Source organism: Acaromyces ingoldii (genome assembly GCF_003144295.1).
Source record: "Acaromyces ingoldii strain MCA 4198 unplaced genomic scaffold FA10scaffold_1, whole genome shotgun sequence".
In the NCBI taxonomy this organism is placed as follows: Eukaryota; Fungi; Basidiomycota; class Exobasidiomycetes; order Exobasidiales; family Cryptobasidiaceae; genus Acaromyces; species Acaromyces ingoldii.
This window is the reverse complement of record NW_020290247.1, coordinates 1,058,854-1,085,481: the sequence shown is the minus strand read 5'-3', so window position 1 is coordinate 1,085,481 and position 26,628 is coordinate 1,058,854. Positions and strand designations below refer to the sequence as shown.

At 59.2% G+C, this 26,628-nt stretch overlaps 8 protein-coding genes across 8 annotated transcripts; 3 read left to right on the top strand and 5 right to left on the bottom strand.

The window, feature by feature from the left end:
* The first annotated feature begins 1 nt into the window (after position 1).
* FA10DRAFT_236337 (nucleoporin-domain-containing protein) lies at positions 2–4,734 on the top strand. The gene is made up of 2 exons (XM_025519069.1): positions 2–955; positions 1,021–4,734. Exons 1-2 carry the CDS (start codon positions 133–135, stop codon positions 4,509–4,511), a joined length of 4,314 nt encoding a protein of 1,437 aa, XP_025380231.1. The 5' UTR covers positions 2–132; the 3' UTR covers positions 4,512–4,734.
* On the bottom strand, positions 4,546–5,770 carry FA10DRAFT_236332 (putative 25 kd subunit of DNA-directed RNA polymerases I, II and III). The gene is made up of 5 exons (XM_025519068.1): positions 5,662–5,770; positions 5,323–5,589; positions 5,122–5,261; positions 4,950–5,047; positions 4,546–4,881 (listed from the first exon to the last, which is right to left on the bottom strand). The coding sequence occupies exons 1-5, from the start codon at positions 5,734–5,736 to the stop codon at positions 4,832–4,834; spliced, it is 630 nt and encodes a 209-aa protein (XP_025380230.1). The 5' UTR covers positions 5,737–5,770; the 3' UTR covers positions 4,546–4,831.
* A 204-nt stretch (positions 5,771–5,974) lies between these two features.
* On the top strand, positions 5,975–7,412 carry FA10DRAFT_225599 (Nucleotidyltransferase; the record flags this gene model as incomplete). Its single annotated transcript, XM_025518649.1, has 5 exons — positions 5,975–6,318; positions 6,378–6,548; positions 6,606–6,972; positions 7,029–7,242; positions 7,306–7,412. Coding segments are annotated over 5 exons (1,203 nt in total), but the record flags the coding sequence as incomplete, so codon positions are not given.
* Positions 7,413–8,366: 954 nt separating this feature from the next.
* FA10DRAFT_276972 (ferredoxin reductase-like protein) lies at positions 8,367–9,749 on the bottom strand. The gene is made up of 3 exons (XM_025523346.1): positions 8,837–9,749; positions 8,624–8,757; positions 8,367–8,559 (listed from the first exon to the last, which is right to left on the bottom strand). The coding sequence occupies exons 1-3, from the start codon at positions 9,731–9,733 to the stop codon at positions 8,535–8,537; spliced, it is 1,056 nt and encodes a 351-aa protein (XP_025380228.1). The 5' UTR covers positions 9,734–9,749; the 3' UTR covers positions 8,367–8,534.
* A 314-nt stretch (positions 9,750–10,063) lies between these two features.
* FA10DRAFT_263743 (hypothetical protein) lies at positions 10,064–12,791 on the bottom strand. The gene is made up of 3 exons (XM_025520351.1): positions 10,573–12,791; positions 10,257–10,510; positions 10,064–10,188 (listed from the first exon to the last, which is right to left on the bottom strand). The coding sequence occupies exons 1-3, from the start codon at positions 12,764–12,766 to the stop codon at positions 10,135–10,137; spliced, it is 2,502 nt and encodes an 833-aa protein (XP_025380227.1). The 5' UTR covers positions 12,767–12,791; the 3' UTR covers positions 10,064–10,134.
* A 122-nt stretch (positions 12,792–12,913) lies between these two features.
* On the top strand, positions 12,914–14,437 carry FA10DRAFT_298469 (nucleoside hydrolase). Its single transcript, XM_025524601.1, has 3 exons — positions 12,914–13,567; positions 13,637–14,187; positions 14,253–14,437. The coding sequence occupies exons 1-3, from the start codon at positions 12,967–12,969 to the stop codon at positions 14,331–14,333; spliced, it is 1,233 nt and encodes a 410-aa protein (XP_025380226.1). The 5' UTR covers positions 12,914–12,966; the 3' UTR covers positions 14,334–14,437.
* Positions 14,438–14,464: 27 nt separating this feature from the next.
* Positions 14,465–21,301, bottom strand: FA10DRAFT_282701 (hypothetical protein; the record flags this gene model as incomplete). The annotated part of the gene is made up of 3 exons (XM_025523789.1): positions 14,465–20,884; positions 20,971–21,192; positions 21,260–21,301. The coding sequence occupies 3 exons, from the start codon at positions 21,299–21,301 to the stop codon at positions 14,465–14,467; spliced, it is 6,684 nt and encodes a 2,227-aa protein (XP_025380225.1).
* Positions 21,302–22,530: 1,229 nt separating this feature from the next.
* Positions 22,531–26,168, bottom strand: FA10DRAFT_263740 (Bromodomain-containing protein). The gene is made up of 3 exons (XM_025520350.1): positions 25,272–26,168; positions 22,764–25,213; positions 22,531–22,681 (listed from the first exon to the last, which is right to left on the bottom strand). The coding sequence occupies exons 1-3, from the start codon at positions 25,744–25,746 to the stop codon at positions 22,568–22,570; spliced, it is 3,039 nt and encodes a 1,012-aa protein (XP_025380224.1). The 5' UTR covers positions 25,747–26,168; the 3' UTR covers positions 22,531–22,567.
* Between the last annotated feature and the right edge of the window lie 460 nt (positions 26,169–26,628).

The following is a 26,628-nucleotide window of genomic DNA, read 5'->3' as shown; positions in this document are numbered from 1 at the left end:
GTTCTTCTCGTCGGCCCCATCACTCTTGGACAAGTCGGCGTTCACGGTCCGCACAGCAAATTTGCGTCCGCTTCCAGCGCTGGTCCGGGGCAAGGAGGCGTAGGTCGTAGCAGCAAACCTCCATCGACGTCAATGGCGTTAGGCGAGATCAACGGGACAGGCGGGCAGAGAGCAGACGCGTCGTCGTCGACGGCTGTGTCTGCGCCAGCATTGCCCGAAGATGACCGCTTCTTTTCCAGCCTCGAGACGGCATCTGCAACGGTCAGGGCATTTCTACAGGAGGATGCGAGGTGGCCTGACCTGGCAGACCACCTGAGCGCGGCCCAGTACCAGTACAAGCTGCAGCTCGTATCGCCCTGGGCACCGCTGGAGAAGCGACGGATGTTGAGCATCCCCGATGCCGTCATCGAGGCGAGCTCATCTGCAGAAACGTTCGCTGCCCAGGGTCTCTTTCCGGAGATCGATCGTGCCTGGATCGTAATCGACTCGCGGCTCTACCTCTGGAACTACCTCGATGGGAGCAACGCCGCCTTTGAGTCGTACGAGCATCCGGAGCGCGTCATCCAGTCCGTCGGCCTCGTCCGACCCAAGCCGGGTGTCTTTGTGGATCAGATCCAGTATGTGCTCGTCGTGTGCACGAGCACATCCATCACATTGCTGGGCCTCGCTTTTGAGGCGCCAGCATCTGCATCCGCGTCGTCATCCTCGTCGCCTGCAAAAAGAGAGCTGAAGCTCTTCGTCACCGACATGAATCTGGCCACCGAGGGCGTCCAGATGTCTGATGTGTGCGGCACCCAAGGCGGCCGTGTGTTCTGCAAGGGCAGTGACGGGTGTCTGTACGAGATCCTCTACCAGGCAAACGAGGGCTGGTTCAGCCACCGATGCTCGCTGCGTAACGTCACCAGCCCCAAGCTCTCGAATCTTGTGCCCAACTTCATCCAGGGCAAGCAGAAGGGTGAGTGGGCAAGCTGCGCCAAATGCAAAGTCGAGGAGGCTGACCTTACCGCGCTCATCACACAGAGTCGCTCGACCATGTCACGGTCGACTCGGCACGAAATGCCGTGTACACGCTCCACAAGAAGACAGAAATCGAGGTGCACCACCTGCCCTCACAGGACTCGTCCAAGGCGCCGAACCGCATCGCCAGAGCAAAGGACATCTGTCGGCATGCCAACATGATCTGCCCCAACACGACGCTTCTCCAGCCCAGCGACTTTGCCATCACTTCAATGACGCCCGTCGCGGCGGCCGAGAGCAAGAACATCCACCTCGTCGCCGTGACGAGCAAGGGAGTCCGCCTCTACTTTACCACGCAGAGGGGTGGCTGGAGGGGACTCGACTACTCGACTGGGCGTGCGACGTCGACGGACGCAGCGGCGCCCACCTGTCTCGAGCTCATCTATGTTCGGCCACCACCGCCGGCGGGCCAGACGCAGTCGCACGAAGGAGGCATGGCCGTCCAGCAGCAGATGCAACAGCAGATGCAGTCCTCGAGTTTCTCTGCTCCCGTATCGACGACCGACTTTGCTCCATACCAGCCCTTGGTCTCGGACGTCCACCAGTCCTACTACGCTGATGGCCTTTTCCTCGCCGCGGGTCAGTACTCGCTCGAACCCACAGGGTCGGTCGACTGTCTCCTCTGCACGACACGTGCCATTCCCTCAGGTCACCAGATGCGAACGGGAGCACAGGCGGGTACAGTAGCAGTCGGGACAGGCGCACCAATTGGAGGAGGATCAAGCATCGTCGGCATGGGCAACGTCGATTTGGCCGATACGGCGACCGACATCTTGGTCCAGGGGCTGACGTGGGCCATTGCTGAGGTGCCACGCAAGGCGACACCAGCCGAAGCAGAGCGACTCCACCCCCTGGCACGGCAGATGATCAGACGACCGCGGGTCATGCTCGTTCTGACGAGCAGCGGCCTCTTTGTCCTCACCGAGCAGAGGCCCATCGATACGCTCAAGGCTCTTTTGGAGGTGGGCACCATCTACGACCAGACTGTTCACGAATTCTTTAAAAAGTACGGCCAGGGCCAGTCGTGTGCCATGAGCCTGGCCATCGCATCGCGCAATTCGCTCCTGTCCATTGCCCCTGAGTCTCACCTCTCGGCCGCTTCGCCGGCCATCGAGGCAGACGAAGACTTTGACAACCCAAAGGTGCTCAGCGCCGACGTTGTGTCGCACGCCTGGCGAATCTTCTTTGACTTTGGTGGCCACCCTCGATACGAGCCTCCGCCGTACCCCAGCCAGCCGGCGAGCGATGGCAAGGTGACTCTCAGTGGCCGACACGATGGCTTGGCCATCTACCTCAGTCAGCTATTGCGACCGTTCTGGCGAGAAAAGATTACCAAGAAGCAGATGATCCCTGGCGAAGGCGAGCGGCAGACCCCCAATGTGGCCGCCTCGTCCCTTGTTGGACCTCAAAGAGAGCTCCGGTCGCTCCAAAAGTTCCTTGACCAGAACGCGCAGCTGTTCGGACTTGGCGCCGTCAGTGGGCCAGCCTCCAGGACAGCAGGCGGAGCTGGTCGAGGTGAGGGAGACCAGGTGGCCTTCAAGGCCGAGCAAGACAGCCTCGATGCCCTGCGAAGCCTCCTCTCGCGCACGCTGGAAGCCGTCAGCTTCGTGCTGCTTCTCATTGACTACCGCATGCCCAGCCTGGTCCATCGATGCCAGCCTCAGGTCCAGGCGAGCCTGCTGGAGCTGACGTATGCCGACCTGGTCACATCGAAGCAGGGACGCGACACAGCGCGTGTCCTCGTGGAGGCCGTCATTGACGCTCAAATCTCTGCCCAAGTCAGCATCGACGCTGTGGCCGACGTGCTCCAGGAGCGATGCGGCAGCTTTTGCAATGCAGACGACGTTAGGCTCTACAAGGCTCTCGAATGCATCCGAAGGGCCAAGGAATCACCGGACGGCCGGACACGCAGCGAGTCGCTGCGAGAGAGTGTCCGGCTGCTCAATCGCGCGACTGCAAATCTGCCCATCAACAAGCTCGAGAGCATCTGCAAAGACTATCGCGAGCTTCGCTATGTCTCAGGCGCCATCGAGCTGCCGCTCCGGTGCGCGACTAGCTGGGATCGCGATCACCTGGCGCCGAGCTTCCGCGCCGATGGCATGCCGGAGAATGATGGGCGGAAAAAGGTGTATGACCTGAGCATGAGGTGCTACAACCTCGTCCTCGAAACGCTCGAGAGCTTCGATGCAAAGGTGGCACAGGCACAGGAAAAGCAGCAACAACAACGGCTGCAGCAGACGGAGGCGCAATCGCAGCAGGAGGCTCACCTCTTGCGGGAGCTCGAGGATCAGAGGCAGAACGCATACAATCAGGCGCAAGCATCGACCGATGCTCTTTTCCACGTTGCTATGTACGATTGGCTACTTTCGCGCAGCAAAACGGAGGAGCTGCTTCGGATGAGGACGCCCTACCTGGAAGACTATCTCCGATCGGAGCCCATCACCCTCGAGCGTTGCATCCTCCTCTGCATGTGGTACGTCTCTGTCGGGCAGAACTTCTCGGCTGCGCAACTCTACGCTGGCCTGGCCCAGAGCACGGAGCTGGACATCACTCTCGATGACCGGGTCGAGTATCTGTCCAAGGCGAGCAGCAACGCCAAGTCGGCCTTCGTGAACTCCATCGACCTGGTGCAGTTCACGACGGACATTGACGAAAAGCTCGAGGTTGCCCAAGTCCAGGTCGAAGTCTTTAGGGCAGTGCAGGAGAGCGATTCGATCGAAGAAGAACACAAGGTCGCCCTTTTGCAGGAGCTCGACGGCCAGCTCCTCGACATCTCGGCGCTTTACAAAGATTTCGCAGAGCCGTTTTCGATGCACGAGATCAAGCTCTTGATTTTCCACGTCTCCGACCACCGAGATGTGGACTTGATTCGACAAGCGTGGGATGCTCTCTTGACAGAAGCTCACGGAGATGAGGACGCTTTGGGAGGAGGAAAGCAATTTGAGCGAGTCGCATCTGTTGTCGTCGAGCTTGGGAGGCGCTTCTATCCTTCACCCGTCGCCTTTCCTGTCGATGTTCTCTGCGACATGCTGGAGCGATATGCGCTTGCCGAATGCAACAACCAAGATATTCCCCAGGGATGGGCGCTCACGACGATGCTCCTCGCCGGCGTGCCTGCCGAGGTCGTCTTCGACGTTGTCGTCGATGTCCTCGAGACACGGAGGGAGCCCTTCCAGACCACGCAGGGCTACCTGTTCCTCGCCGCTGATGCAGCAAAGCTCGTCGACTCGTGGACGAGGGAGGTGCTTGGCCTTGCCTCTGACCCGATCGGCTTGACCTCGGTCACGGCCGCGGAAGGGAGAGATGCGACTTCCTCTGCCCTCGGCTTCCCCGCGAGGCGCATCGACGATGTGCTGGGCGCCCTCATTGGTCACCTCACTTCGCTGGTCGCTCCCTCCTCTTCCTTGACGTCGCCGGCCGTGGACGGCAGAGACGCCGAGTCGATCTTGGCACTGCTCAAGTCCACGCAGGAACTCATTCGCAGGTCTTTTTAGAACACTTTGTCTAAATGCAAATTGTCATGAGGAAAAGAGCAAATCATTGCCTGGGCTCGTTGGGGCGACAAATAGCTAGTAAAGCCAATTTGAAAAGACCGAAGCTGAGGGGAGACCACCAGAACATGCATCTTCTTCATGATGGCAGGCTGACTAGATTTTCACCGTCTGCCAGTCCGAGGCTATAGCTTCCTGAGGGTGGAATGTTTGGCGGTGATGCAGCATGAATCGCTCATGGATTCAGAAAGACGACTTAAAAGTACAGAGTTGACGATGTTGGGGAAGATGGGTTAGCTCCCCCCTTTTTGGAGAGTGTCCATCTACCCAAGGCAGATTCGGTAGCTGCAGTATCGCCCCGATGTCTCCGATGCTGAATTTCAAGGCGCCACGTCAGCTACAAGCAAAAGCACTTGCGAGCACGCAGATGGTAGTACTCACGTCGGGTAATCTTGCAGACCTGGCCTCTCTTCATGCCGTAGTAGCGCGCGACGGGGTCACTGATCTGGATCCTCGGCAGCTGGTTCTCCTTGAGGCGGCTGTGAGAACGGGCGTCAGCACGATGAGAGAAGTTCGTGAAAGATAAGTTGGCCGTGCTGGATGGACCACTCACTATCGAAGCAGCAGGGCCTTCTTGTCCTCGTCACTCAACACCTCGTGTTTTGGCACCAGGTGATGATGGGTGATGTTGACCAGCAGAGCGCCCTCGTAGAAGTCTTCGAGCTCAAATTGACTTCTCATCGCATCGATAACCTGCAACAGCAGCATCCCAAGTCAGCTCATTCTTATCTCTTCTTCGAGGAAGCTTGCGCACCTTGTGTGCACTCGACGTCATCTTCTCCTGATAGATGATGATGCCCCGCCCGATGTTCTGCGCCTCAAGCTGCTGGAGGAAGACGCCCATCGTCTTCACGCCCACGCTCTTCTCCTCTGCGAAGAAGACAAAGATGCGCTGTGACGGGTCCGAGGCGTGCTCGGCGGGGAAATGGAGGGCCCTGCGATCGATAGCGCCGCCACTGGCAACCTGGCTGCGAAAGTCGTCGAGACCGACGTTGATTTCGTCGTCGGACACCTTGTAGCCCTTGGGATACGTAGCTTCAATGATCAGCCCTTTGGTGGCCTTCATTGAAGCCCAGAGCACCACATCACTCACCCTGTCGCGGACAAGCTCGTGTATGGTGCGGTTGACTCGCCAGAGTCGAGCCACATCTCGATCGAGCACATCCATCTTGGGCAGGCTAGCTTGGAAGAAGTCCTCGTCGTCGACGTCAACGTCGGAAGATGCGAGGGTCAAGAAAAAATGTTGAGCCACGTGCGGAGTGGGCGCCAAATAAAACTTTTTTTTTTGGTGAGATTCGGAAGGCGGCGCGGTGGAAACGCTCCTTTTGTCAAGTCCTTTTTCTGGTGGAGTATCAATCGGCCATTGAGCAACGGCAGGACAACGACGGCCATCGACTATCGAGGAGATGGTGGCAAGGGTGGCTGAGGCGTCGGGTTCCGGCTCGAAGGTGCAGCTGCAGTCCGACGTGCCAGGCTTCCATACCTCGCTCGACTATATCCCGTTCGACTTTGGCGAGGATGAAGAGGAGGAGGGCGTGGGCGCAAGTGCGAGTAGCAGCGTGGGCCCAAGAATTGAGGAAAGCCATGGCTGGGATGGTGCCAACACCTCGAGAGGAAGCTCTCCGGGCGGAAGGGGCAAGAAGCGGAAGAGAGAAGACGTGGACAAGCGAGCCAAGCGGCGCGAGCTGGCGCGTGGCACACCCTGGTGTGCAGACGTCGACTTCGATCAGTGTAGGACAGTCACAGATATGTGAGTGGGTTGCAATGTCTTTCACTATGCACTCTGTGCTAATTCGGTATGTTCGACAGACTGCATGAGGAGCTGGCCGCATTTGAACAATGGATCTCGCCCTCGCCCAAAGAGCACGAGACGAGGAGCATGGTGATCCAGCTCATCCGGAGGGCAATCACAAGCCAGTGGAGAGATGCCTCGGTTCATTCCTTTGGGAGTCAAAACACAGAGCTGTACATGCCGCAGGGGTGAGTGAGGCTGTCTTTCCTCTGGCATCGGCGATGGGACTGACCAAAGCTCTGCAGCGACATTGACCTTGTTGTAGTGTCTGCCTCTATGGAGAATCAACGGCGGGAGGGCGCACTGAGGAACATGGCCGCCTGCCTACGGCGCAACAACTTGGCCACCGACGTACAGGTCATTGCTAAAGCCAAGGTCCCGATCATCAAATTTGTCTGCACATACGGCAATTTCCGTGTCGACATCAGCGTCAACCAGACCAACGGTCTTGAGGCGGCCGACTTTGTGGTGTCGTGGCTGAAGAAGATGCCGAGCCTGCGGCCCGTTATCATGGCAACCAAGCTGCTGCTCAGTCAGAGGGGAATGAGCGAAGTCTTTTCGGGAGGTCTGGGAAGCTTCAGTGTCATTTGCATGGCTATTAGCCATTTCCAGGTGAGTTTGACCATCGAATACCAGATGAACAGTCTGGCTGACAAAGGTGTCTTCAGCTTCATCCTAAGATCCAGCGACAAGAAATTGACCCCTCACGCAATCTCGGTGTGCTCTTCCTTGAGTTTCTCGAGCTCTACGGAAAGAACTTTGGCTACGACCGGACAGGTATCTCCATCCGGGGTCGAGGAGGCTACTTCGACAAGCAGGCAAGGGGCTGGCTCGAACCTGCACGGCCTTATATGCTTGCCATCGAGGACCCGAATGACCCATGTGAGTGATCCCAATTTCACACAATGTCGCACACAGGGCTAACTCCGCGTCTGTCGCACTCAGCCAACAACATCTGCAGGGGATCGTTTCAAATCTTACAGGTCCGCAGCGCTCTCGGAGGGGCTTTTGACATCTTGACCTCGGCCATGTGCGAACGTGCCCATGAGATGACGTCGTCGAAGGTGCGCGGCTCAGGGCAGCACAAACGTTTCGCGGATGAGGATGACGAGGCTCGAGCCGCCTTGCTCAACGGTGCAAGCAACAAGAACGAGGGAGAGAAGGATCCCGAGAGCTTGCTGGGCACAATCATTGGCGTAAATCGCGAAGTGTTTCGAGCCCGCAAAGAAGTTGCAGACCTGTGGGACAGCGGTAGCTTGCAATCCAAGCTTCGTCGAGCTCCACCAGCACCTTCGCCCGAGCCCGTTGCCCGGAGAAGACCACCTTCGCCTCCGCGCGAGTCTCGAGCAGAAAGACGCCGCAGAGAACAAGCTACTCTGCGGCACGAGGACAATCCGTCATCGAGTCGGCTCAACGGCATCGCCACGACGACAAATGGTGGCTTATCGAAGTCCGAGGGGTCGTCTAGAAACAGAGCCAATGGTCAGGGAACTTCGAAAGACCCAGTCGTCATTGTTGACACGTCATCGTCGGCGGACTCTCGTCTTGAACGTACAAAGCGTCCATCGACAGCTCGCCAAGAGCTCGCGATCAATGACGGTGCTTCAGATGGGTCTTCTGTTGAGGTGCTGGATGAGGAAGAGCTGGCCGCTTCCCAGGGCATCTCCTTTGCTTCGTCTCAGGTGCACCACAGCGATGTCGACGACGACGACGACGAGGCGAAGGACTCGAGGTATGCAAGCCAGAATGGAGGACGAGCCTCGTCGAAGAGGAGGAAGAGATTGGAAGACTATGCGAGAGAGGCACCAGACGCATACGTGACGGATTCGAGTGTCTCCGACGACGGAGGGCACGGCGGGGCCAATGGGATGAGTGGCCAGGCCCGTGCACATGCGCAGGGTGAAGGACAAGGCAGCAAAAGGCCTTTGGGCCGACGGCACGAATTCTGGGCCAACAAGGGCAACCCAGTGGGCAACTTTGTGGGTGGTGACGACGATGACTACGATGATGGCTACGAGGCCTTAGAGTGATGAATTGGTCCATACACATCCGCATCTGGTCATGAGGTCATGACAAACCATTGTACTGTACTGTATTCGCATCTAGACAAATATAGAGGGCTTCTTCAATTCCAAGAACCTCTGCATTACCAATTGACAAGGAATGAGGGCATTTTACATCTTGTACACTTGCGAGGGTCTAGAGGGGCAGAAGATGATGTGGTCAGCTTAAGCAGAAGGTACTAGAACACATCACGACTCACTGGTAACCCTGGTCAGCCAGGAGACCCTTGAGGTCGCCCTGGGAGCCCTTGGGGCCCTTTCCGCCGCTGATGGCCTCGACCTGAGGGGGAGGGCCGCAAACGAAGATCTTGACCTTGTCAGCCTTTGCAGGCGCCTGCCGAGGTAGTACGATTCATGGTCAGTGATGAGAATGGGAGAAGAGCGAAAAGAGACTCCAGAAAAGAAAGACTTACCGGAAGGTACTTGCTCAGGATCTCTGGCGTGACGTAACCCTCGAAAGCATCTGCTTGCGTGAAGTTCTTGGGCTTCTTGTCAAGTCCATACACAATCGTGAACCTGTCGTCGGACTTGGCGAGCTCGTCGAACTTTTCCCGGAGAAGAATGTCGGCCTCGGTCTTGTTGGTGTAGATGAGGGTAGCCTTGGTCTTGTCCTGCGGGTTGCCCTTGATAGCCTGGAGAAGCTGCCACATGGGCGTGATACCAGATCCACCGGCAATCATGGCGACCTCCTCGAACTCGTTGGCCTTGTACTGATGCTTGTCAAAGGGACCCTTGATCTCCAGCTTGTCTCCGGGCTTCATCGCATGGATGTACTCCGTCATGGCGCCATTGGGGTACTTTTTGATCAGGAAGTCAATGTGGCCCTTGGTGTCGGGTGATGTGACGGGTGTGTAGGGGCGGACGACGTCCTTGCCCTCCTTGTCCTTGGGGGCCTGCTCACCGACGCCCTTGACGACGACAGCCGAGGCGACCGTCATGCCCGAGTTCTGGTCTTGGGGGATCTCAAAGATGAACGTAGAGCTGTCGTGGTTGTACGGGATGACCTCCTTGAGGGTGAACTCCTTGAAAGCGTTCTTGTCCAGCACGCCCGTCACGCTTCCCGTGCCGGGTACACTGGGCTTGTCGCCAAAGCCGCCCATGGCATACCAAGCTCCCAGACCACCGACACCGGCAAGCGCGAGAATCAGAGGGGTGTTGGATGAGGAAGAGGAAGGAGGAGGGCTTCCGGCGCTCGGCTTGGGCGCCTCAGTGGCCAGCGTCCTCGCAAAGCCAGGTGCAGCGGCAGCGGCAATCGAGCGACGGGTGGCGCCACGAGCGGCCCCACTGACAATCGGTCGAATCATCATCATGGTGTGTATGGAGTAGTAAAGCGAAATGGTGATAGATCTTTGTCAGAGGGAAGGAGAAAGGCGGACGAAATCTCTGCAGCTCGCTAAGCCGGGAAAGCCAGGTGGAGGTGTGGTTTATGTCGCCATCATCTCGCAGGCCTTGCTGACACGTGACGCTTTGTGGACAGCTTGTTCGACACTTGCTGCGCTGCTAACTTCACACAATTGGGGCCTCTCCCGCAGAAACCTGTGCTTTTCAATCAAATGACAAGGTCTTCAAGCAGACGAGAGGGCATTGTAAGTGGCAGCGCTTGCCTTCCAGCGTTTCGGATACGACCAAAGCAGCTGAGAGATCACGCCCTGCTCTCGGATTAAGCTCAGCTTATTCATACAATTCCATGAAATACAACCACGCTCCGTCTTCAGGATCGTTGAAAGACTGTCGTCTTGGGCACTTTCATATTCTGAAGGTAATCCTGCAAGAAAAAGTCAAAGTCAGCCGTTGTCCTGCCCCAGAAGCAAGAACACAGTCTCAACGACGCACCCGAATCCACTCTTCGCGCTTCTCGGGCATGTGCGCAAACGCCCTGAACCGTTGGTCGTTTCGGAGCACATCAAAGATCTCGTCGAGGTCGATGTTGGCGGCCATTTGCAGGAGACTGGGCAAGTCTTCGTCTTCGTCGTCATTGTCGCCCTGGCCAGCACCTCCTTCGGGCGTGGCCTCCGGTGCAGCAGACTTTCCTCCTTGGACCCGACGCTGCTGGCGCAATGAGCCCCAGAATTCCACAAAAGCGTTCTCTGCCAAATTGTCTCATATCAGTGGAATCGCCGAGAAACAGCGCAGAAACATGCCTCCTCACCTTTCAGCATCTCCATGAAAGCCACTTTTGCCCTCTCTTCTCTTTGCTTGCTCCATTCCTCAAAGAGATCCTGCATCGTCTTGCCGCTCTCGAGGGCCTTGAGCTGGTCCAACTTGCGTCGCTTGACCTCTTCGTCGTCGAGAATGAGCGGCAGAGCGACCTCTGCATCGATGTCCATTGCCGGCGCATGCTTCTCGAAGACAGTCTCTTGCAACTCCCGAAGCCGCTTTGTGTTGAGGGAGTCAACGTGCTCCTCGAACAGTCTTCGCCTCTCTTCCGGATCTTCCAGTATCAAGTATCGTGGATCACTGCGGATCGACTCGACCACATCCGCCCACCTCGAAAGGGGATTCCGGATGATGTCCATGAGCAGCTGTCCAAACTGCACCAGCCCTTCCTGGTGATTGGCCTGGCCCAGCGCGCGGCGGTTCGCGCCCTGGACCTGTCGCTGCTCTCTTCGCACGCGCTCCTCGCGCTCTCGCAGCGCCTGCTCCTTCTTGTCGACTGGGCCATCTCTTCTCGGATGAGAAACGGCGTAGCCTTCCACTCCTCTGGTGCCGACTGGTCGTCGCTCGCCTTTGGCCCACTGCCCAAAAAGCTCGGCCCTTCTCGAGCTGCTGCCAACGGCCTCGTAGCGCTTGTCCACCTCGACACCCTCCCTCTTCTTTGCCTTGGTCCACACGCCATTGACCTCCTCTTGCGTCGCTTCCCTCGCCACTCGGTCCTCGCTCCTTGAAAGCTTTTCTTCAAGCAGCTGGAGAAAGTCCTCCTCCGCCTTCTCCGCCGCAAGCCGCTTCTTCTCTCCGAGGTCCCTCAAGAAGCTCCTGAATACCTTTTCGCGCTCGCGATCATCTCGTCCAAAACTGAAGAAGGAGCGGTCCCGCTTGTGCTTCTTGCGAAAATCTTCCCAGCGCGTCCGCGTGGATATGACCTCGGCCTCAAGGAGGGCCTGATAGTGCTGAGCAGCATCGCCCTTTGACGCCGATGCGGATGCCGAAGATGGAGAGGAAGATCCATTGCCGTTGCCGTTGGCGGTAGGTGCAGACGTAGGAGCGGCTGTCGGCGCAGAAGAAGCAGGGCCGGATGAAGAAGGCCCTTTTCTCTTCTCTCGCAGGCGCAGCTTGCACCACTCATTAAATGCATCCTGCCGATCCCTGAGCTGGGCTAGAACCGTGTACCGCGGATGGTGGACAAACTTCGCCAGCTCTTTGTCCCACGGCGCCATGGGGTTAACCTCTCGGTCGGTGCCGTTGAGCGAGGTGAGCATCTGCATGAAGAGGGCCTTGGCCTCCTCGAGCGACAGCTCAACCCTGGGCTCGTTGGCGTGCGGTTCCGGCGCCTTGGGTGGCGGAGGCAGGAGAGTGATGTTGGTCGGTCCATTGCTCGGAGCCGAGCGCTGCTGCTCCTTCTGAACTTCAGCCGCCATCTCCGCCGCGACGTTTTTCTGCCACGCCTCGTCGTCCTCATCATCTTCGTTGTTGTCCTCCTCCTCATTACCGTCCCCGCCGCTTTCGCCTTCGTCTCCATCAAGACGGCTCCTCTTTGGCGAGTCCTGCCTCTCGAGCAGCTCATCTGCATCTATGCCGCCCTGAGCCTCGTCCGCTTCGAGACCCTCGTCGTCCTGCTCCTCGCCCCGCTTCCTCTTGCCCGCTGCCGCCAATAGCTTCTCGCGCTCCTTTCTGATTCTCTCCTGCTCCTCCCTCGCCCGCTTGAGCTCCTCCGCCTTTCTCGCGGCCTCTTCCCTCTCCTCCCTCTCCTTTTGCTGCTCCTGCGCCGCCTCCTCTTCCCGCTGCGCCCGTTCCCTCGCCTCCATGGCCGCGACGGCCTGACGGATCTCGCCGGGCACGACCCACTCGCTCCTCTTGCTTTCCTTGTGCGTGTAAAACACGTTGCCCAGGTTCGTCGTGACCCTCAGCCAGCCCTCTGCGCCTTCGATGGGCTCCTTCTTGGCTGGCTTCTCCTTCGCCTTTGCCTTCGTCGATGAAGAAGAAGAAGCCGAGGACGCCGAGGAGACCCCGACGGGTGCAACAGCAGCAGCAGAGGGGCGCGAGTAGGTCGACTGGCCCGTGCTGGCGTTGTGGTAGTATGGCTGTCCCTGCGGGCCGACGTGCTCTGTCCATCCGGGCGCAAGCGACGGCGGCGGCTGCGGCGGCGGCGGCTGCCCCTGCGCTGGATTTCCTCCTTGCCAAGCCATGTCCTCGGGCGCTCTCGATGGATGGTGGTTGTTTGCGCCAGAGAAGAACACCTCAGCCTGCGACACACGTGAAATTCTGACTTGGAAAAAAACTGAAGAAGCAAGGCTGAATAAAGTGGAGAAATCGACGAGGGGGAAAAAGAAAGACGTCAAGAAACAGTCTGAGCGGGGGAAAGAGGAAAGTTATTCAAGCGACGACAATGACGGGCGAAGAGAAGGCACTCTGGCTCGACTGCGACCCGGGCCACGATGATGCCATTGCGCTCCTGCTTGCCCTCTTTGGCCGCTCGTCGTTGGTCCACCCCACGCTTCTGGGCGTCTCGAGCGTGCACGGCAACAACACGGGCCACAACACGTTTGTCAATGCGGCACGGATGTTGGATGCCTATGGCGTCGAGCCCGGGCTACTTTGGAGGGGGGCAGATGTGCCACTCATGAGAGACGCCAAAATTGATGAGGGGATCCATGGAGACGACGGCTTGGGCGGAGTCACGGGCTTAGGCACACAGACGGACGAGGGTGTGCAACGGCAAATGTATGCGAACCTCGGGCCCGTCGCAGAGAAGGGACAGGTGGTGCCCGAGCCGGATCCCTTGAGCTTGGTAAGCCACCTCGTTGAGCTGCTGAAGCGACGGATAAGAGACGGCCAAGGACCTTTGACGATTGTCGCCACTGGCCCCCTGACAAACGTGGCCCTGCTGCTGAAGCTCGCGCCGCCCGGCGTGGTCCAGCAAGGCGTCGATCAGATTGTCCTGATGGGCGGCGCAGCAGGCGTGCCGGGCAATCGCACGCCCCTAGCCGGTGAGTCAATGTGTGCATTGCGACAGTCCTTTTCCCTCTGACTGACATATTCGCCCTGCTGCTGCACAGAGTGGAACATTCTTGTCGACCCCGAGGCAGCCCGCATCGTCTTTTCCTACCCCTTGCCCACCGTCATGGCCGGCCTCAACATCACGCACCAGGCCCTCTTCACTGACACGCTCCATTCGCAGCTCGTCTCCCTCTACTCGTCGTCGGACTCGCTCATCGACACGCTCGCGTCCATCATGGCCTTCTTTGCCGCCTCGTACGCAGACACGTTTGGCTTCGCGCAGGGCCCGCCCGTCCATGACTTTCTCGCCGTCGCTTATGTCCTGGATCCAACCATGTTCTATGCCCACGCCAAGCCCCACCAGCATACCAGCAGCAGCAGCAGCAGCAGTGTTGGTGGCGGCAGTGGTGATGTTGCCCGGGTGAGCCCGAAGCGATACCGCGTGCACATAGAGACAAACGACGGAAAGGCGTGCGGCACCACCATTGTCGACTTCTACGACCAGTGGGCACCCCCGACAGAATCGAGTCCGGACCAGGTGGACAGCGAAGAAACGGCAGCGTCCTGGCGAGAGGGCGGAAGAAACGCCATTGTGCTGGAGCACGTCGATGTGAGTTGCATGTTGCTCTCCCCCTTCCCAAGAACAAGAAAGTCTCACCCTCACTTTCAACACAGACGGAGCGCCTCTGGCCGCTCTTCTTTGATGCGGTAAAGCGAGCTCAGGCACACGTACAGTCGCAGACCAACACGCAATGACGGGCAATCTGAATACTTTGAAAAGAGAAGAAATAGGTTGAGATCCTAGGTATGAATGAAGAGAGGGAACAACTTTGTTAAAGGAATGAAATGAATGAATCGAGAGAATGGTAGTAGTGGTAGGGAGCATTTCAGCTCCACCAGCCGTCGTCGCCCCTCGCCACGGTTCTCCCGTGGCTCATGACGGAATAGTCGCTCATGGCCGAGAAGCTGGCATCGTTGTTTGCGTCCGAGGAGAAGGGGCGGAGGTGTGGGTGCTGCTGTGTGGCATCGTTGCTCGTTTCGCCACCGCTGGGCGCGTGAATGCTGGCCCAGGTGCTACTCCCGTGGTTGCTCGGGCTGTCTTCGTTGTGCCACGTCGTAAAGGCCTTGATCGGCGCGCCACCGGTCTGGAACGTCGGCGGCATCGCGACGGCATCTCGCTGCTGCAACTGGCGCTCTGCTGCGGCGAGCTGTCCACGGAGGTTGGCCGCCTCCTCCCTCGACGCAACCAGGTCGGCCTGAGCGGCCTCGAGCTCCTCTTTACCAACGAGCGTCTCCTTCATCGTGATGAGGTCCCGCTCCAGGTCGAGGAAGCGCGCATGGTAGGCCGTCAATTCCTGCCGCAAGTCCATCTCACTGTCCTGGCTCTGCCGCAGCCTCATTTCGAGATCCTCGCGGTCCTGCACCCTGGCCTCCATCTCAGCCAGCCGGGCATTGGCGACAGCCAGCTCCTGCGTCTGCTTCTCGTGGTCCCTCGTCCTCTTGTCGGCCTCGCTGAGCTTCTGCTGGCTCTGTGCAGCCTTTTGCTTCTGCGTCGCCGTCAGCTGCTGCAGATTGGCAATCTTGGCGTCTTGCTCGCCCACACGCTTCTGCAGCGCGGCAATCTCGCCCTCGGAACGGGCAGCATCCTCGACGGTCTTTTGCACATCGTCGCGAGCGACCCTCTCGACGCGCGCAGCCTCATCGACACGATCGTCTGCGCGCTTCTGCGCATCGGAAAGGAGCTCTTCGGCCTTTGCACATCGAGCCAGCGCTTCAGCCGTCGCCTGCGCCGCGATTTCACGCTCTCGGGTCCGATCCTCCCTCGAAGCGTGCATCTCTGCCACAAGCTCGTCAATGTGCTTCTTCATGAGCTGATTCTGCGACTCGAGGGCCTCCAGCTGCGCCTGGTCCTGTCGCCTCTTGGCCTCTGTCTCCTGCGCCTCTCTCTCTGCCACCTTGGCCCTCTCCTGCAGCTCGGCCTCCCTTCGCCTAAGCTCGGTGGTGGAGTTGCTGACCTCGTCGGCGCCCTTTTCGGCCAGATCCAGCCTCGACTCCAGCCTCGAAAGCTCCTCCTTGAGCTGCGCATTGTAGCCGTTGCTCACCGTCAGCTCGCCTCGCGCGAGCTCGACCTCGACCTTGGCCTCGCTCGCCTCCCTCCTGGCCTCGTCGAGCGTGATGAGCAGCTCGTCGCGCCTCTCTTCGAGCTCGGCCGCGCGGTTCGTCGAGCCGTCAAACGTAGTCGAGAGGGCATCGAGCCTGCTGAGGATGTCGCGGTGGGCGTCATGCGTCTGCTGGGCAGTGGAGAGGAAGACCTCCATCTTTGCATTGACGGCCTTGGGGAACGCGCCCAGGGAGCTCTCGAGCGCGCTCTCGACCTCGCGCTGGCGATCGACGATGGTGCGAGCCAGGTTCCTTGCCTCTTCCTGCTTGGCCACCAGCGGCTCCAGCAGTGCAAGCACCGGCTCCAGATCCAGACCCCTGCCCTCGTCGCTGGCCACGGAGCGTTGCTTTGCCGCAAAGGCAACACTCAGACGCTCGGCAAGGTCCTCAACGTCGAAGGTTGCAGGACCAGGTGCAGCTCCTTCTCCGCCGCCAAGAGAAGAGAGGACGCCACCCGTAGAGAAGTAGGGCTTGAGCTTTTCAAGCGTGGCGTCTGCAATCGACTCGGGGCCAGCATACGTCGTGGCCGACGAGGACTGCGACGTCATCGTCGTGGAGCCGCCATCCTCGCTGAGGTTTCTCTCCAGGCCCCTCATGCTGGGTCCAGATCCACCCAGCGTCGACCGCTTCCCTTCTTCAATCATGGGCGCGAGAATCTCCGTGACGCGCGCCGCAACGACGTCTGGGTCGACTGCATCGGTCCTGAGCGTCTCGAGATGGGGCAGGAGCGTCTTGACGAGCAACGTCTGCATCTGGTCTCCCGTGGCTTCCTTGACGTCGGCCAGCGTTCTTTCCCACTCGGCCACCTTTCGGGTGAGCATCTCGTTGAGCGCGTGTGTCACGTCCTGGCGCTCTGCCTCGGCTTTGGCTCTCGTCCTGGCCATGTGCTCCTCCAGCAGCGGTTCCAGCACATCGACGAGCTCAGCCCGACGGTTCTTGGCTCCGTTCTCCTCGGCCTCCTCGAGCACGGGCTGCAATCGGCCAATGAGCAAGGCACTTAGCGTCTCGGATGCCTCTGTCGACAGGTCCACCGGCTTGGCAGGGCCATCGACCGTGGATGGCAAGACGGCCGGCACTTCCTTGGTCTGGCTGGCTGCTGTCTTTGCCCTCTCGACGACATCCTCGAGCTTCTTGGAGACGTCGCCCATGGCTTGTGGGAGGGCCGTGTCGAATCGTGCCGACACGTCCCTAAGCAGGTTGCTGATCTTTTGATCGAGGACCTCCTGCACAAAGTCAAAGTCAAGCTCGCCCTGTGCGTCGAGCGGTGCATGTCCACGCTGCGTACCAGCAAGGTGCATGTCCTCGGGTGACGAGGAAGAGGAGTGCTCCAACAGTCGCCGCTGAGCCTTGATCGTGACGCTCGAGTCGTCGCCAACATCTGCGTCGTGCTGCGACACGGCTCTGAGCTGCCTCGCCGCAATCTCGGCCAGGCTCTGCGACAGCGTCTGGTAGTTGTCCGTGACGATGCGCTCGACCTGCTCGGCCATGGCGTCGATGAGCGTCTCTCGCTCGTACGAGTCGAGGCTGACCATGTTGGCCGGTCGGACCTGGCCCATGATCGTGACTTCGTCGAGGATCTTGCCCGCCCAGCCCTCCAGCGACTTGTCCATTCGCTGGCCAAGCTCCTCGATGATGTCCGACACCGTATCGTCGTCGTCGTCATCATCATCGTCGTCGTCATCGCCGTCGTCGTCCACCTTGTCGTCCTGCGGAAGAGAGCGTCTTCCACGAGGCCGGCTTTGTGCACGCCGTGAGGCCGGGTCCTCTTCCTCGTCGTCCAGCGACATGTCCAATGTGCTCGTGGCAGAGGGATGGGCAGCATGGTGCTGGAATCCAGGAATATCAATGGCCTCGGATCTCGACTCTCTCTGCCAGACGGGCGCAAGGGGCCGCCGCCTCGCCGCTGTATTGCTGCCGAGCCGCTGGTGGGTCAGTGATTTCGTCGGCCCAGCCACGCCGCGGTTCTCCTGGTCTTGATCCTGGTGCTGGTCGTGGCCCTGGTCTGCCGAGTACTGTTCGTCTGCGGCAGCCTCCTCGGGCCTGCGGATCGGGACAGCCTTGTTCCCTGCAGCGATGCTGAATGTGAAGTCGGCTTTCGGCACGGTTGAGCCACTGCCACCGTTTGCAATGGCAGGCTCGGCGAAGCTTGGGATTCCAGGCCGGTTCGATGGCGCGCCAGCGGCCGTAGCACGACTCCAGGTGGGCGTAAAGGCAGGCGCAGTGGCCTTGAAGGCAAAGGTGCCCGTGGTACCCTGGGGCTTGCCGATGGCGAGGTCGTCCGAATCGAGCGGTCCTCGAGGGTTCGCATTGAAAGGCGGCGGATGCTGCTGCGCGCTGAACCCACCAAATCCATCCCGGAGCGGTCCCTCGATGCTGGCCGCCGAGGGACGGGGCCTGGGCGGGCTCGAAGGGAAAGCAGGCTCGTCTGCATCGTCGAGGTTCGTCTGCACGTCCGAGCCCCTGAACCGCTGCCGCTTCTCGCGGCCCTGCGATGTTCGTAGCGCTTCGTCGGCCTCGTTGGAATTAAAGTCCACGCCAAACGCAGCGGCTCCCTCGCTGGGTCGAGCAAGCTGGGGCAGCTTGGGCGCTCCTCCGGGCGCTTGGAAGGTGAATGCGCCAGGCGTGAACGAGGGCGCAGCCGCATTGAGGCTTCTCGTGCCTGTGCCCGTGGCCTCGCGCATGTCGAGCGAGCCACCGAAGCTGGAGTTGTTAATGCTGGGCAGCCGGAAATGCGCCGAGTCTGCGCCGGCTTCACCGCCACCGAATCCTCCTGCTCCTCCTCCTCCTCCTGCTCCTCCTCCTCCCAGGTTGAATTCGCGCGCAGTGGGATTGAGTCCACTGCCACCAAACGTCTTGGAGCTGGCACGAGACAGGGTGGCTTGCATCTCGGTTGAGCCGGCAGCACCTCCGAAGCCAAAGGAGCCATCGGCGCCTGCAGCAACGTTGCGATGAGAGTAGCGGTAATCGTGATGCTGTGCGTCGTGTGGGTTCACGTCCAGCGGTCCGCTGCCTGCAAAGTCGAGACCCCGGCTGTCGTCGTCGACCTCGTCGGAGGGGTTGGAGATGATGTCGCTGTCGTCATCGCCGTACTCGCGCTGGCCGCCGATGCTGCTGCTCGGCAGCGTGTCGCCCGTGTAGGCACGACTGCGATTGCCGGGGTGGGGCGCAACGAGGCCCAGCTGGGACTGGTCCGGCTGGGGAGCGAGACCATTGCGCTCGCGCCGTTCACGCTCCCGTTCCCGTCCCTTGGCAATGGCCTTGGCAGCACGGCGTTCGGCTCGAAGGGCATTCCTCTCGCCTCGTGCCTGGCGAGCGGCCTCTTCGTCTGACGGGTTGCTGTACTCGCCCGAGAGCGACGCCGAGTCGACCAGGTCCGAGTCCGAGTCCGACATTGAAGAGGCGGCGTCTTCTTCTTCGCTCAGCGTAGAGAGGCCCTTGGTGCGTTGCTGCTGCTGCAGTGTGTCGCCTGCCTCGTCATCGTCGTCCAGGTCGTTGTCGGACGCGTCTGCGTCTTCGCTGGGGTTGGTCCTCGCGTCGTCTTCCACGTCATGAGCTGGCATGCCGGCCATCTTTCCAGCTTCGTCGTCGTGCTCCTTGTCGGGCTCCTCTTCGATGTCGTAGCCAAAACCTCGCCCGAGGTCCTTCCACGACGGTCTCGAAGACGATGACGACGACGGCAGGGACAGCGGCAGGAGATTCGTCCTCGTGCCGGCCCTCCTGGCATCAAATCTGTTCTCGGAGTTGTTGCGTTCCATGGTTGGACGCTGGCCCAGTGCGGGCTCGGCCTTGTCCTCCGAGTCGGAGTACGATCTTTCCATCTCCTCTCCGCGACTGGGGCTTGGGAGCCCGAGGGCAGAGAGTGCGCCAGGGCCAAACGGCCCACCCGAGGAGGGCATGCTCAGCGACATGGTCTGGATGTGCTGCGGGCTGCTGCTATAGCCTGAAGCTGAACGGATACCGTCGTTGCGACGAGGGGTCGCGAGCGTGGGGCCAAAGCGGCTGAGGCTGCGCGCTGTCGCCTCGGCGGCCACATCGCTGGGCAGCGGCTGGGCCTGGACAATGGGACTGCTGTCCTGCTCAAAGGATGGCGGGGATGAGTTGCGGTTGTGAAGATAGTCTTGCAGCCGGGTAGAGACCTGCGCGGCGTCTGCAGGCGAGGAGATGGACGTGACCGGCAGATCGGCGCCTTCTTCTTCGCCCGAATCTTCATCCTCGTCTTTGCCTTGCTGCTCCTGCTCCCGCTGTTGTTCAAGCTCGAGCTCCCTCTCCTTTGCCTCTGCGGCGAGGAGATCCTTGAATTCGTCCCAGGCTCCCTGACCGGGGAGGTAGATCTCGATGAAGTCAGGCAGACCCTCACTCGGGTCCTGTGGCTCGGGATACATCTCTGTTGAAAGCACGTTTTCATCCTTGAGCGCATTAGCATCGACGAATCTCTCGTCGAGGATGGCGAGATGGGGCAGAGGAAGTCTCTTGGTCCATCGGCTGCGAACGGCTGCGCTCTGGGACGCTTGCGCTGCCTTCTTATCAATAGCCTCTTGGTCGAGCCCGTCCGACGTGGCCTGGTCTCGGGCTGCTTGGCCTGCCTCTTCTTCATCCACCTGCTCGCCCCCTTCCTTTGGCATTGTCACGACGGCCTTTCGCTTCGTCTTGAGTCCTCCCTGGCTGGCCAACGCGGCTGCAAATGCCGCCGGGTTGAGGCTCACCGACGGCTTCGAGTTGTGGCCCGTCGTCTTGAGAGGCTGGTTCACTGGTGGCGGGCCCCTGTTCCTCCTCGCGCCGCGGCCTGCCATGAGACCACCACGTCCAAACCCTGGCTGCTGCTGCTGCTGAAAGGGGTGGTTGAGCGTCATGGCGACGGGGGCGGGCTGCTGCGAGGTGAAGTGGGGTGATGGCCCTCCGCCGCCGCCGCCGCCACCACCACCACCACCACCACCGGTGCTGCTCATCGGCGATGTCGGCATCATGCCTCCGGGGCTCGTCGGAACGGGTGGTCGCAGGCTAGGGCTCGGCAGCCCCCCACTGGTGGGCCCGGCTGAGAAGGGGGAGACAAACGATGTGTGCTGGGGCGAGGGCTGCCCACCAGGTATAGGCATCTGGAGCGGCGAGAGCTGATGGCCATACGTGGGTGCAAGCTGAGGCTGCATCTGCTTCCAGTGAGAGAATGGGAGGATGGGTGGGTCTTTATGTGTGAGAACCTGAAGCACGAAGAGCGCCGACATTCTCTTCAACTCACGAATTGGTGTGCAGGGGTATAGCCACCGAGCCTGCCCGGCGTGGTGCCACCATTGCCACCCACGCTCAGCCTCGGCTGGCCACCTGGCTGAAATGGCGCGGCACCGGGACTGAGAGCTGGCGGTGCATCGAAGCTGCCCCGGTGCGCTTGTCCCGGATTAAAGACGCCCGCAGCAGCATTGAGGCCTTTTGTCGAGTGACTGGGTGCGCCCGATGACGGAATCTGTTTTGTCTCGTGAGGCTCAGCATGTCGTGCGACGAGCCTAGCAGCGAGCACGGGCGAGACTCACCCCTAGATGCACTTGGCCAGGCGATCGCTGCGACTGCGACATATCGTATAGTCTACTGCGTCGTGTCTGACCGCTGAAGCGGCCCTCCTACCTCACAGAAAGTTGCTTCGCCAGGCGCGGTCCTCTCTCTCTCTCTTTCCGCTCGCTCTTTCTCCCTATCTTTACCCAGCTCCTTTTCTTCCCTAGGGGACGACGGGGTAATTTTGATGAAGCGGCCGATGGATATATAAAGAGAGAGCTCTTTCGCTCTCTTCCTTTGCTGTCGGCACTGGGTGCTGAATGCTGAATGCAAGAAACCGGCTGCTGGTGATATATGCGTGTGGGTGGTATATGATGACGAAACTCTCTCACTCGATGCTACTACCTTCGCGCTTCCCTCTCCCTTGGCGCTCTCTCTTTATTCTCCCTCCGTTTTTGGTCAAGGGATATAAGTAGCGGGGATGGCGGGGCCGGCGACAACGACGTCCTGCGTGCGCACAGGGTCTGTCGGTCTGACAAGACGAAGGCAGCAAGCAGAACCGATGGCGGCCAAGTCGAGGAAGAGAGACAAGCCGGCAGGCAGGTAGCAGCGGCGTCGTCGGCGGCGGCGGCAACAGCAGCAGCAGTAGTTGTTGTAGCGAGAAGCCAAAATGAAAGAGGCAAGCGAACCCAAAAAAGGCTAAGCCAGGGAGAGAGCGCGCCTTTTTGGACTGCACTACTTACTACTTCGACTACAAAGCTGCGCGACTTACTGGTTCACAACTTACCAATTTAGGGAAGAAGAACACGCCCTCCCTTTGTCGCTCTGGCCCCTGCTGCAAGTCAATGCCTAAATATAAGCTCGGACGAAGAAAAAGAGAAAAAAGCCACGCGGAGGGCGATCCTCATTGCTGGACAATTGGGTCACGCAGCAAGGTCTTCGTCTCGTCTTCTCTCTCTTGACCGTCAGTCTGTATGTCTTCTACAAAAGACACAGCATCGACTTTTGCCGTCAAAGAGAATGATTAATCTACCGCAAGTTCTGTTCGCAAACATTGATTACAGAGGTGATGGAAGCGTGTTGGTCTCACCCAGGCTACTTTATTCCCTTTTTAGGTATAATCATACGCGCCGAGGCTGGCGATGGATTTGTGAAAGGAAAGTGGCAGAGACGCGTTTCGCCCAGAACGAAGCTGAGATGGGCGGTCCAACAGGAAGCCGTTCGAACTGACGGCAGCTTTTCTCTCACGGACAACCTCGGCAGCAAACAGGAAGAGCAGACACACACATCATACACAATCGACAAAGCACATTGTACACTCAAGAAAGTAGGTAGATTAGGGTTGGACACTATTCATACTCGCTCTCCGAATCGCTCTCATCCTCGCCAGAAGAACTGTCTGAAGCCACGAGATCATCATGTGCACCAGCAGTCGGGGCTCCTGAGCCTTGGGCTGAGAAGAAGTAAGTGTCAGCTACGGGAGAAGAGTAGAGAGAGGCGCACAAGATGGCACTCACCAGCATCGGGATTGTCAAATTGCTGCAGCTGGGCCTGAAGCCGGGCAATTCGAGCCGCCTCCTCGCCTTCGTCGAGATTTTTGCGTTTGACGCCGCCCGTGCCTCTCTTCCTGCCATCGATAGCGTTCGACTTGTCGGCGACAGGCTTCTTGGGACCTTTGGGTCGGACAACATGTCTGTAGAGCTTATAGAGTGTTCCAGGGCTCAGGTCGTCAATGTCGAGCTCAATCTCCTCATCGTCGTTGGCACTCGGCGGCTTATCCTCGGCAATGATCTTCAGCGCAATCTCCAGTGCTTCGTCAGACAGCTGCGTGATCTTAGTCGCCAACTCTTCCTTTTGTTCGTACGTGACGTCGCGAACGTCCTCGTCGCGCTTCTTTCCGCCCGACGGCTTTTTGGGTTTTGATGTTGCCTTCTTTGCTGCTCCGTCTCCTCCGGCACCCGCAGAGCTGCTCGTAGAAGCTTTGCTTTTCTTTGCGGCCCCGCCGCCGCCACCGCTTGTGCCGCCTCCGGCACCACCAGAAGCCTTCTTCTTCGCAGAACCGCCACTCTCAGATGGCCGCCGCTGTCCCTTCTTCGTAGGCAAGGCTGCCAGGCTCGCCTTGGCAGAGGCCAGAGCCTTGGCACCTGCGGCCTTGTTGTTGCCTTCCAGGCCCTGCAGCTGCATCTGCAGCAACTCGATTTGATCCCGGATCGCCCTTGCCTGAATTTGGCTTTCATCTTCCTCTTCTTCTTCCTCCTCCTCTTCCTCCTCATCTTCGGCAGGCTCCGGAGGCTGTGGCATCTTTTTGAGCTTGTCGTTCCAGAACGACTTGAGCTTGTCTCCCATTACATAGACATCCGTTCCGGGCGGGTTGAATTGGAAGCAGTTGGCAAAAAGCAGCTCCATGTCGCTCTGAACGTCTTCGGCATCCTCGTATTGGTTGATGGTGATGGCATTTTTGATGTCCTTAAGCGCAATTGGTCTCTTGATCTCCTGGTAGTAGGCTTCCGCAAAGTCCAGGCCCATCTCGGGCTTGGCAAAGAATGGCCAGGCGTAGTCGGCTGCCGGCGGCTTGTACATCAGATCAATAACCTTGGCGCAGTATCGCAGCTGGTCCTTGTTCTTCTTGTTGACATAGGCTTGCTGCCGCGGCGTCAGGGGCTTCTTGCTCTTCTTCTTCTTGGAGCCCGTAGCACCTGCAGCTTGAGGCTGATCAGCCCATGGCAAGTCCTTTGGCGCGGGCGGATGAATGTCTCGTTTCGGTCGGCTCGCCAGTCCGTCCGACGCCCGGCGCCCTCCAGCGATCGAAGATGCATCGCCAGGCGTGGGAGGAAGTGACGAGGAAGTCTCGACCGCAGCACCAGGAGCAGGTGGATTCGACGACGGCATCGTCTTGAGTTGCTTGTCAAAGACATTTTGCAGATTCTGAGCGCTGAGCGAGAGAGGATGGTCGGGACCATTGAATGTGAAGCAATTTTGAAACACAAGCCGGACGTCTTTCTCGAAGTCGTCGATCGTGGCGTAAACGTCCTTGACCGGATCGAGGTTCCACTTGTCGGCCTGTTTAGTTTTGTCTGTGTGCTTTTGACCGCCTTTGGAAGCGGCAGCGGTCAGGGCGAGCTTAATATCGACAGTGCCAAGATCCATAGGCTCTTTGATGATGGTGCGGTAGTGGGGAATGCCAAGTTGCTCCGGGTTGACAGGGGCGACAAAGGCAAGGCTGTCAGGCCTTCCCTTGAGCGATTTAATAATGTTTTGGCAAAATTTGATCTGAGCCGCTGTCATTTGTGTCGCATCGGGTCCTGCCAGAGGTTGCTTGCTCGGATCTGCCGACGTGCTCTGCCGCTGTCGCTTCGCAGGCGGCTCCTGTCCTCCATCGAGGCCGTCAGCTGGCCTTGTCTGTCCAGCTACCTCAGCAGACGCGATTGCTCCGGGAATCGCGCTGGGACCTGAAGCACCACCGAGGCCTCCGACAGCAGGCGCGACGAGCACCGGCTTTTCAGCCTGCACTGTGCTCTGTTCGGCGCTTTGTTGGGCTGCGACTGGGGTGGCCTCTTCGTCTAGTGGCTGCGCTGCAAGTGAAACGACTTCCTCGGCTTTGGGCGCCGCGGCAGCGGCCTCGCCCATTGCGACGTCACCCAAGCCGGCAGAGACTGGCATGGGAGCATCCTCAATCTTCGTTTCCGGCTGCTGCGGTTCATCAATGGAGCTGATCGGCGGCCTGTCCAGTGAAACGGGTTCGCCCTTCGCTTCGCCATCAATCTTCACTGGACTAAGGATCGCGTCGTTCGAAGGATCGACAGCCTCAGCCTTCGGCTCGTCAACCTGCATCCGCATTGAAGAGAGCGGCTCTTGCCCTTTCGGCTCGATCCTATCCTCTCCCACAGAAGCCGTGGTCGCCTGCGTCGAAGCGGGAAGTGGCGATTCGAGGCTCTTTTCCTCACTCTCGTTGTAAGGGTTGCCAGACCCGGGTGCACTCAGCGTGGATGAGGCAGCTGAACAAGACCTTGAGGTCAGAAATGGAAAGTCAGTCACTCGCAAAGAGAGACTCACGCATCGAGGATGGCTGCTGTGCAATTCCTTCAGCAACCTCGAGGCTTGCTCCACCTTCAACGCTGTCCGGTTTCCCACGGCTGTCCACTGCAGGCCTGTCTTGCCCATTGGCGCTTGCCGTAGATGCCAGCCCATTCCCATTGAGACCCCTCACATCCAGCTCGTGCCCAGGGCCTTCCATGTGCGATGTTCCATTTGGAATTGAGGTTGGTGGCGGCGCCGCATGCTCAGCTTGCAGAGGCTGTGCGGTCCCGTCGGCGGCGCTTGCTGCAGCAGCTGCCGTGCTCCGGTCATCGCTGGGAAGATGATAAGACACGGGCGGAATGTCGTGGGGATCCGCGGGTGCCGAAGCGTGGCTAAATGGCTGCGTCTGCGAAGAGGAAGCTTCCGCCGCGATGGACCCTGCCTCGGATGCAGACGCGTTAAGGCCGCTGCTCGAGGGAACGGGATTGTCCAACTGCGCGAGATCTGCCATTTGCGCGCCTATTTTGGGTCGGAAGGATCGTATAGAGCTCGCGACTTTAGTGAGTTGAGACCTTCTGGGTATGCGCTGCGGTCTTGGGCAGTTTCAGTGCACGAAACAGCTGCTGTTGGCGGTGGATGCTTGCGCGTGGATGCAAAGGGGTGGTGGTAGTAGAGAAGCAAGAGGCGTCACGCGTCAGATTCGCGCGACTGAAATTTGCCACGTTTTTGCGTTTTTTTGCGTGGAGGAGGGAGAGTGAGCCATGAGAGCCACGTGGGACAATCCATCGGACGTCTCTCGATGGGCATAATACATTCTGGCTGGCTTGGCTCTGGTCGAGACGAGGTGTGTCCAAGCTCTACTGACCCTAGAAGTCTAAGTGGTAGTGCTATGGCCCAAACACATCATCGACGATGGCCAGGAGTGAGAGAGGGAGCGGCTAGAAGGTAGGATGCATCCTTGCCACTTCCGGTCCTTTCTCACTTCACCCTAGTAGTCCTGTCATTTTAATTTTAAAAGAGAGAAAAAAAATTTAGTCATTTGGGCCATTCTTCGGGCCCGTCGATTCTTCACTCAGTCCGTCGTCACTACTACTGCTTGCTCTCGTTGAATCGACGAGGGTGCGTGTGTCACTGGTTGCGCCGTCGCAGGTCACTAGCAGCCAGTCACTCGCCCATCCGCCTGCCTGCTCACTCGGACAGCTCCATCGATCTTTGGATCTAGCGAGCGGCCGGTGGGCAGCAGCAGCACAGCAAGCAGCTTCTTCAGCCTCTCATCGCATTGTTGGCGGGCGGGAACACCAATCGGGCCAAGAGCACGGATCACCGTGTCGCACCAGCGTATCCACGACTACTTCTATTACCACCACAACTCCTTCCACATATCTAACCACCG

What these genes read in the sequence shown, in the direction of transcription:
- FA10DRAFT_236337 (XM_025519069.1), top strand. Translation starts at nt 133, where the DNA reads ATGGCGTTAGGCGAGATCAACGGGACAGGCGGGCAGAGAGCAGACGCG. An exon ending in CATCCAGGGCAAGCAGAAGG is followed by an intron (nt 956 to 1,020) that starts GTGAGTGGGCAA and finishes CTCATCACACAG; the next exon opens with AGTCGCTCGACCATGTCACG.
- FA10DRAFT_236332 (XM_025519068.1), bottom strand. Translation starts at nt 5,736, where the DNA reads ATGGATGTGCTCGATCGAGATGTGGCTCGACTCTGGCGAGTCAACCGC. An exon ending in ACGAGCTTGTCCGCGACAGG is followed by an intron (nt 5,590 to 5,661) that starts GTGAGTGATGTG and finishes ACGTATCCCAAG; the next exon opens with GGCTACAAGGTGTCCGACGA. An exon ending in GGTCTGCAAGATTACCCGAC is followed by an intron (nt 4,882 to 4,949) that starts GTGAGTACTACC and finishes CTTGAAATTCAG; the next exon opens with CATCGGAGACATCGGGGCGA.
- FA10DRAFT_276972 (XM_025523346.1), bottom strand. Translation starts at nt 9,733, where the DNA reads ATGATGATGATTCGACCGATTGTCAGTGGGGCCGCTCGTGGCGCCACC. An exon ending in TCCTGAGCAAGTACCTTCCG is followed by an intron (nt 8,758 to 8,836) that starts GTAAGTCTTTCT and finishes CTACCTCGGCAG; the next exon opens with GCGCCTGCAAAGGCTGACAA. An exon ending in CTGGCTGACCAGGGTTACCA is followed by an intron (nt 8,560 to 8,623) that starts GTGAGTCGTGAT and finishes CTGCCCCTCTAG; the next exon opens with ACCCTCGCAAGTGTACAAGA.
- FA10DRAFT_263743 (XM_025520351.1), bottom strand. Translation starts at nt 12,766, where the DNA reads ATGGCTTGGCAAGGAGGAAATCCAGCGCAGGGGCAGCCGCCGCCGCCG. An exon ending in TTTCATGGAGATGCTGAAAG is followed by an intron (nt 10,511 to 10,572) that starts GTGAGGAGGCAT and finishes ACAATTTGGCAG; the next exon opens with AGAACGCTTTTGTGGAATTC. An exon ending in AGCGCGAAGAGTGGATTCGG is followed by an intron (nt 10,189 to 10,256) that starts GTGCGTCGTTGA and finishes TTTTTCTTGCAG; the next exon opens with GATTACCTTCAGAATATGAA.
- FA10DRAFT_298469 (XM_025524601.1), top strand. Translation starts at nt 12,967, where the DNA reads ATGACGGGCGAAGAGAAGGCACTCTGGCTCGACTGCGACCCGGGCCAC. An exon ending in CAATCGCACGCCCCTAGCCG is followed by an intron (nt 13,568 to 13,636) that starts GTGAGTCAATGT and finishes GCTGCTGCACAG; the next exon opens with AGTGGAACATTCTTGTCGAC. An exon ending in TTGTGCTGGAGCACGTCGAT is followed by an intron (nt 14,188 to 14,252) that starts GTGAGTTGCATG and finishes CTTTCAACACAG; the next exon opens with ACGGAGCGCCTCTGGCCGCT.
- FA10DRAFT_263740 (XM_025520350.1), bottom strand. Translation starts at nt 25,746, where the DNA reads ATGGCAGATCTCGCGCAGTTGGACAATCCCGTTCCCTCGAGCAGCGGC. An exon ending in ACAGCAGCCATCCTCGATGC is followed by an intron (nt 25,214 to 25,271) that starts GTGAGTCTCTCT and finishes GGTCTTGTTCAG; the next exon opens with CTGCCTCATCCACGCTGAGT. An exon ending in TTGCCCGGCTTCAGGCCCAG is followed by an intron (nt 22,682 to 22,763) that starts CTGCAGCAATTT and finishes GCTGACACTTAC; the next exon opens with TTCTTCTCAGCCCAAGGCTC.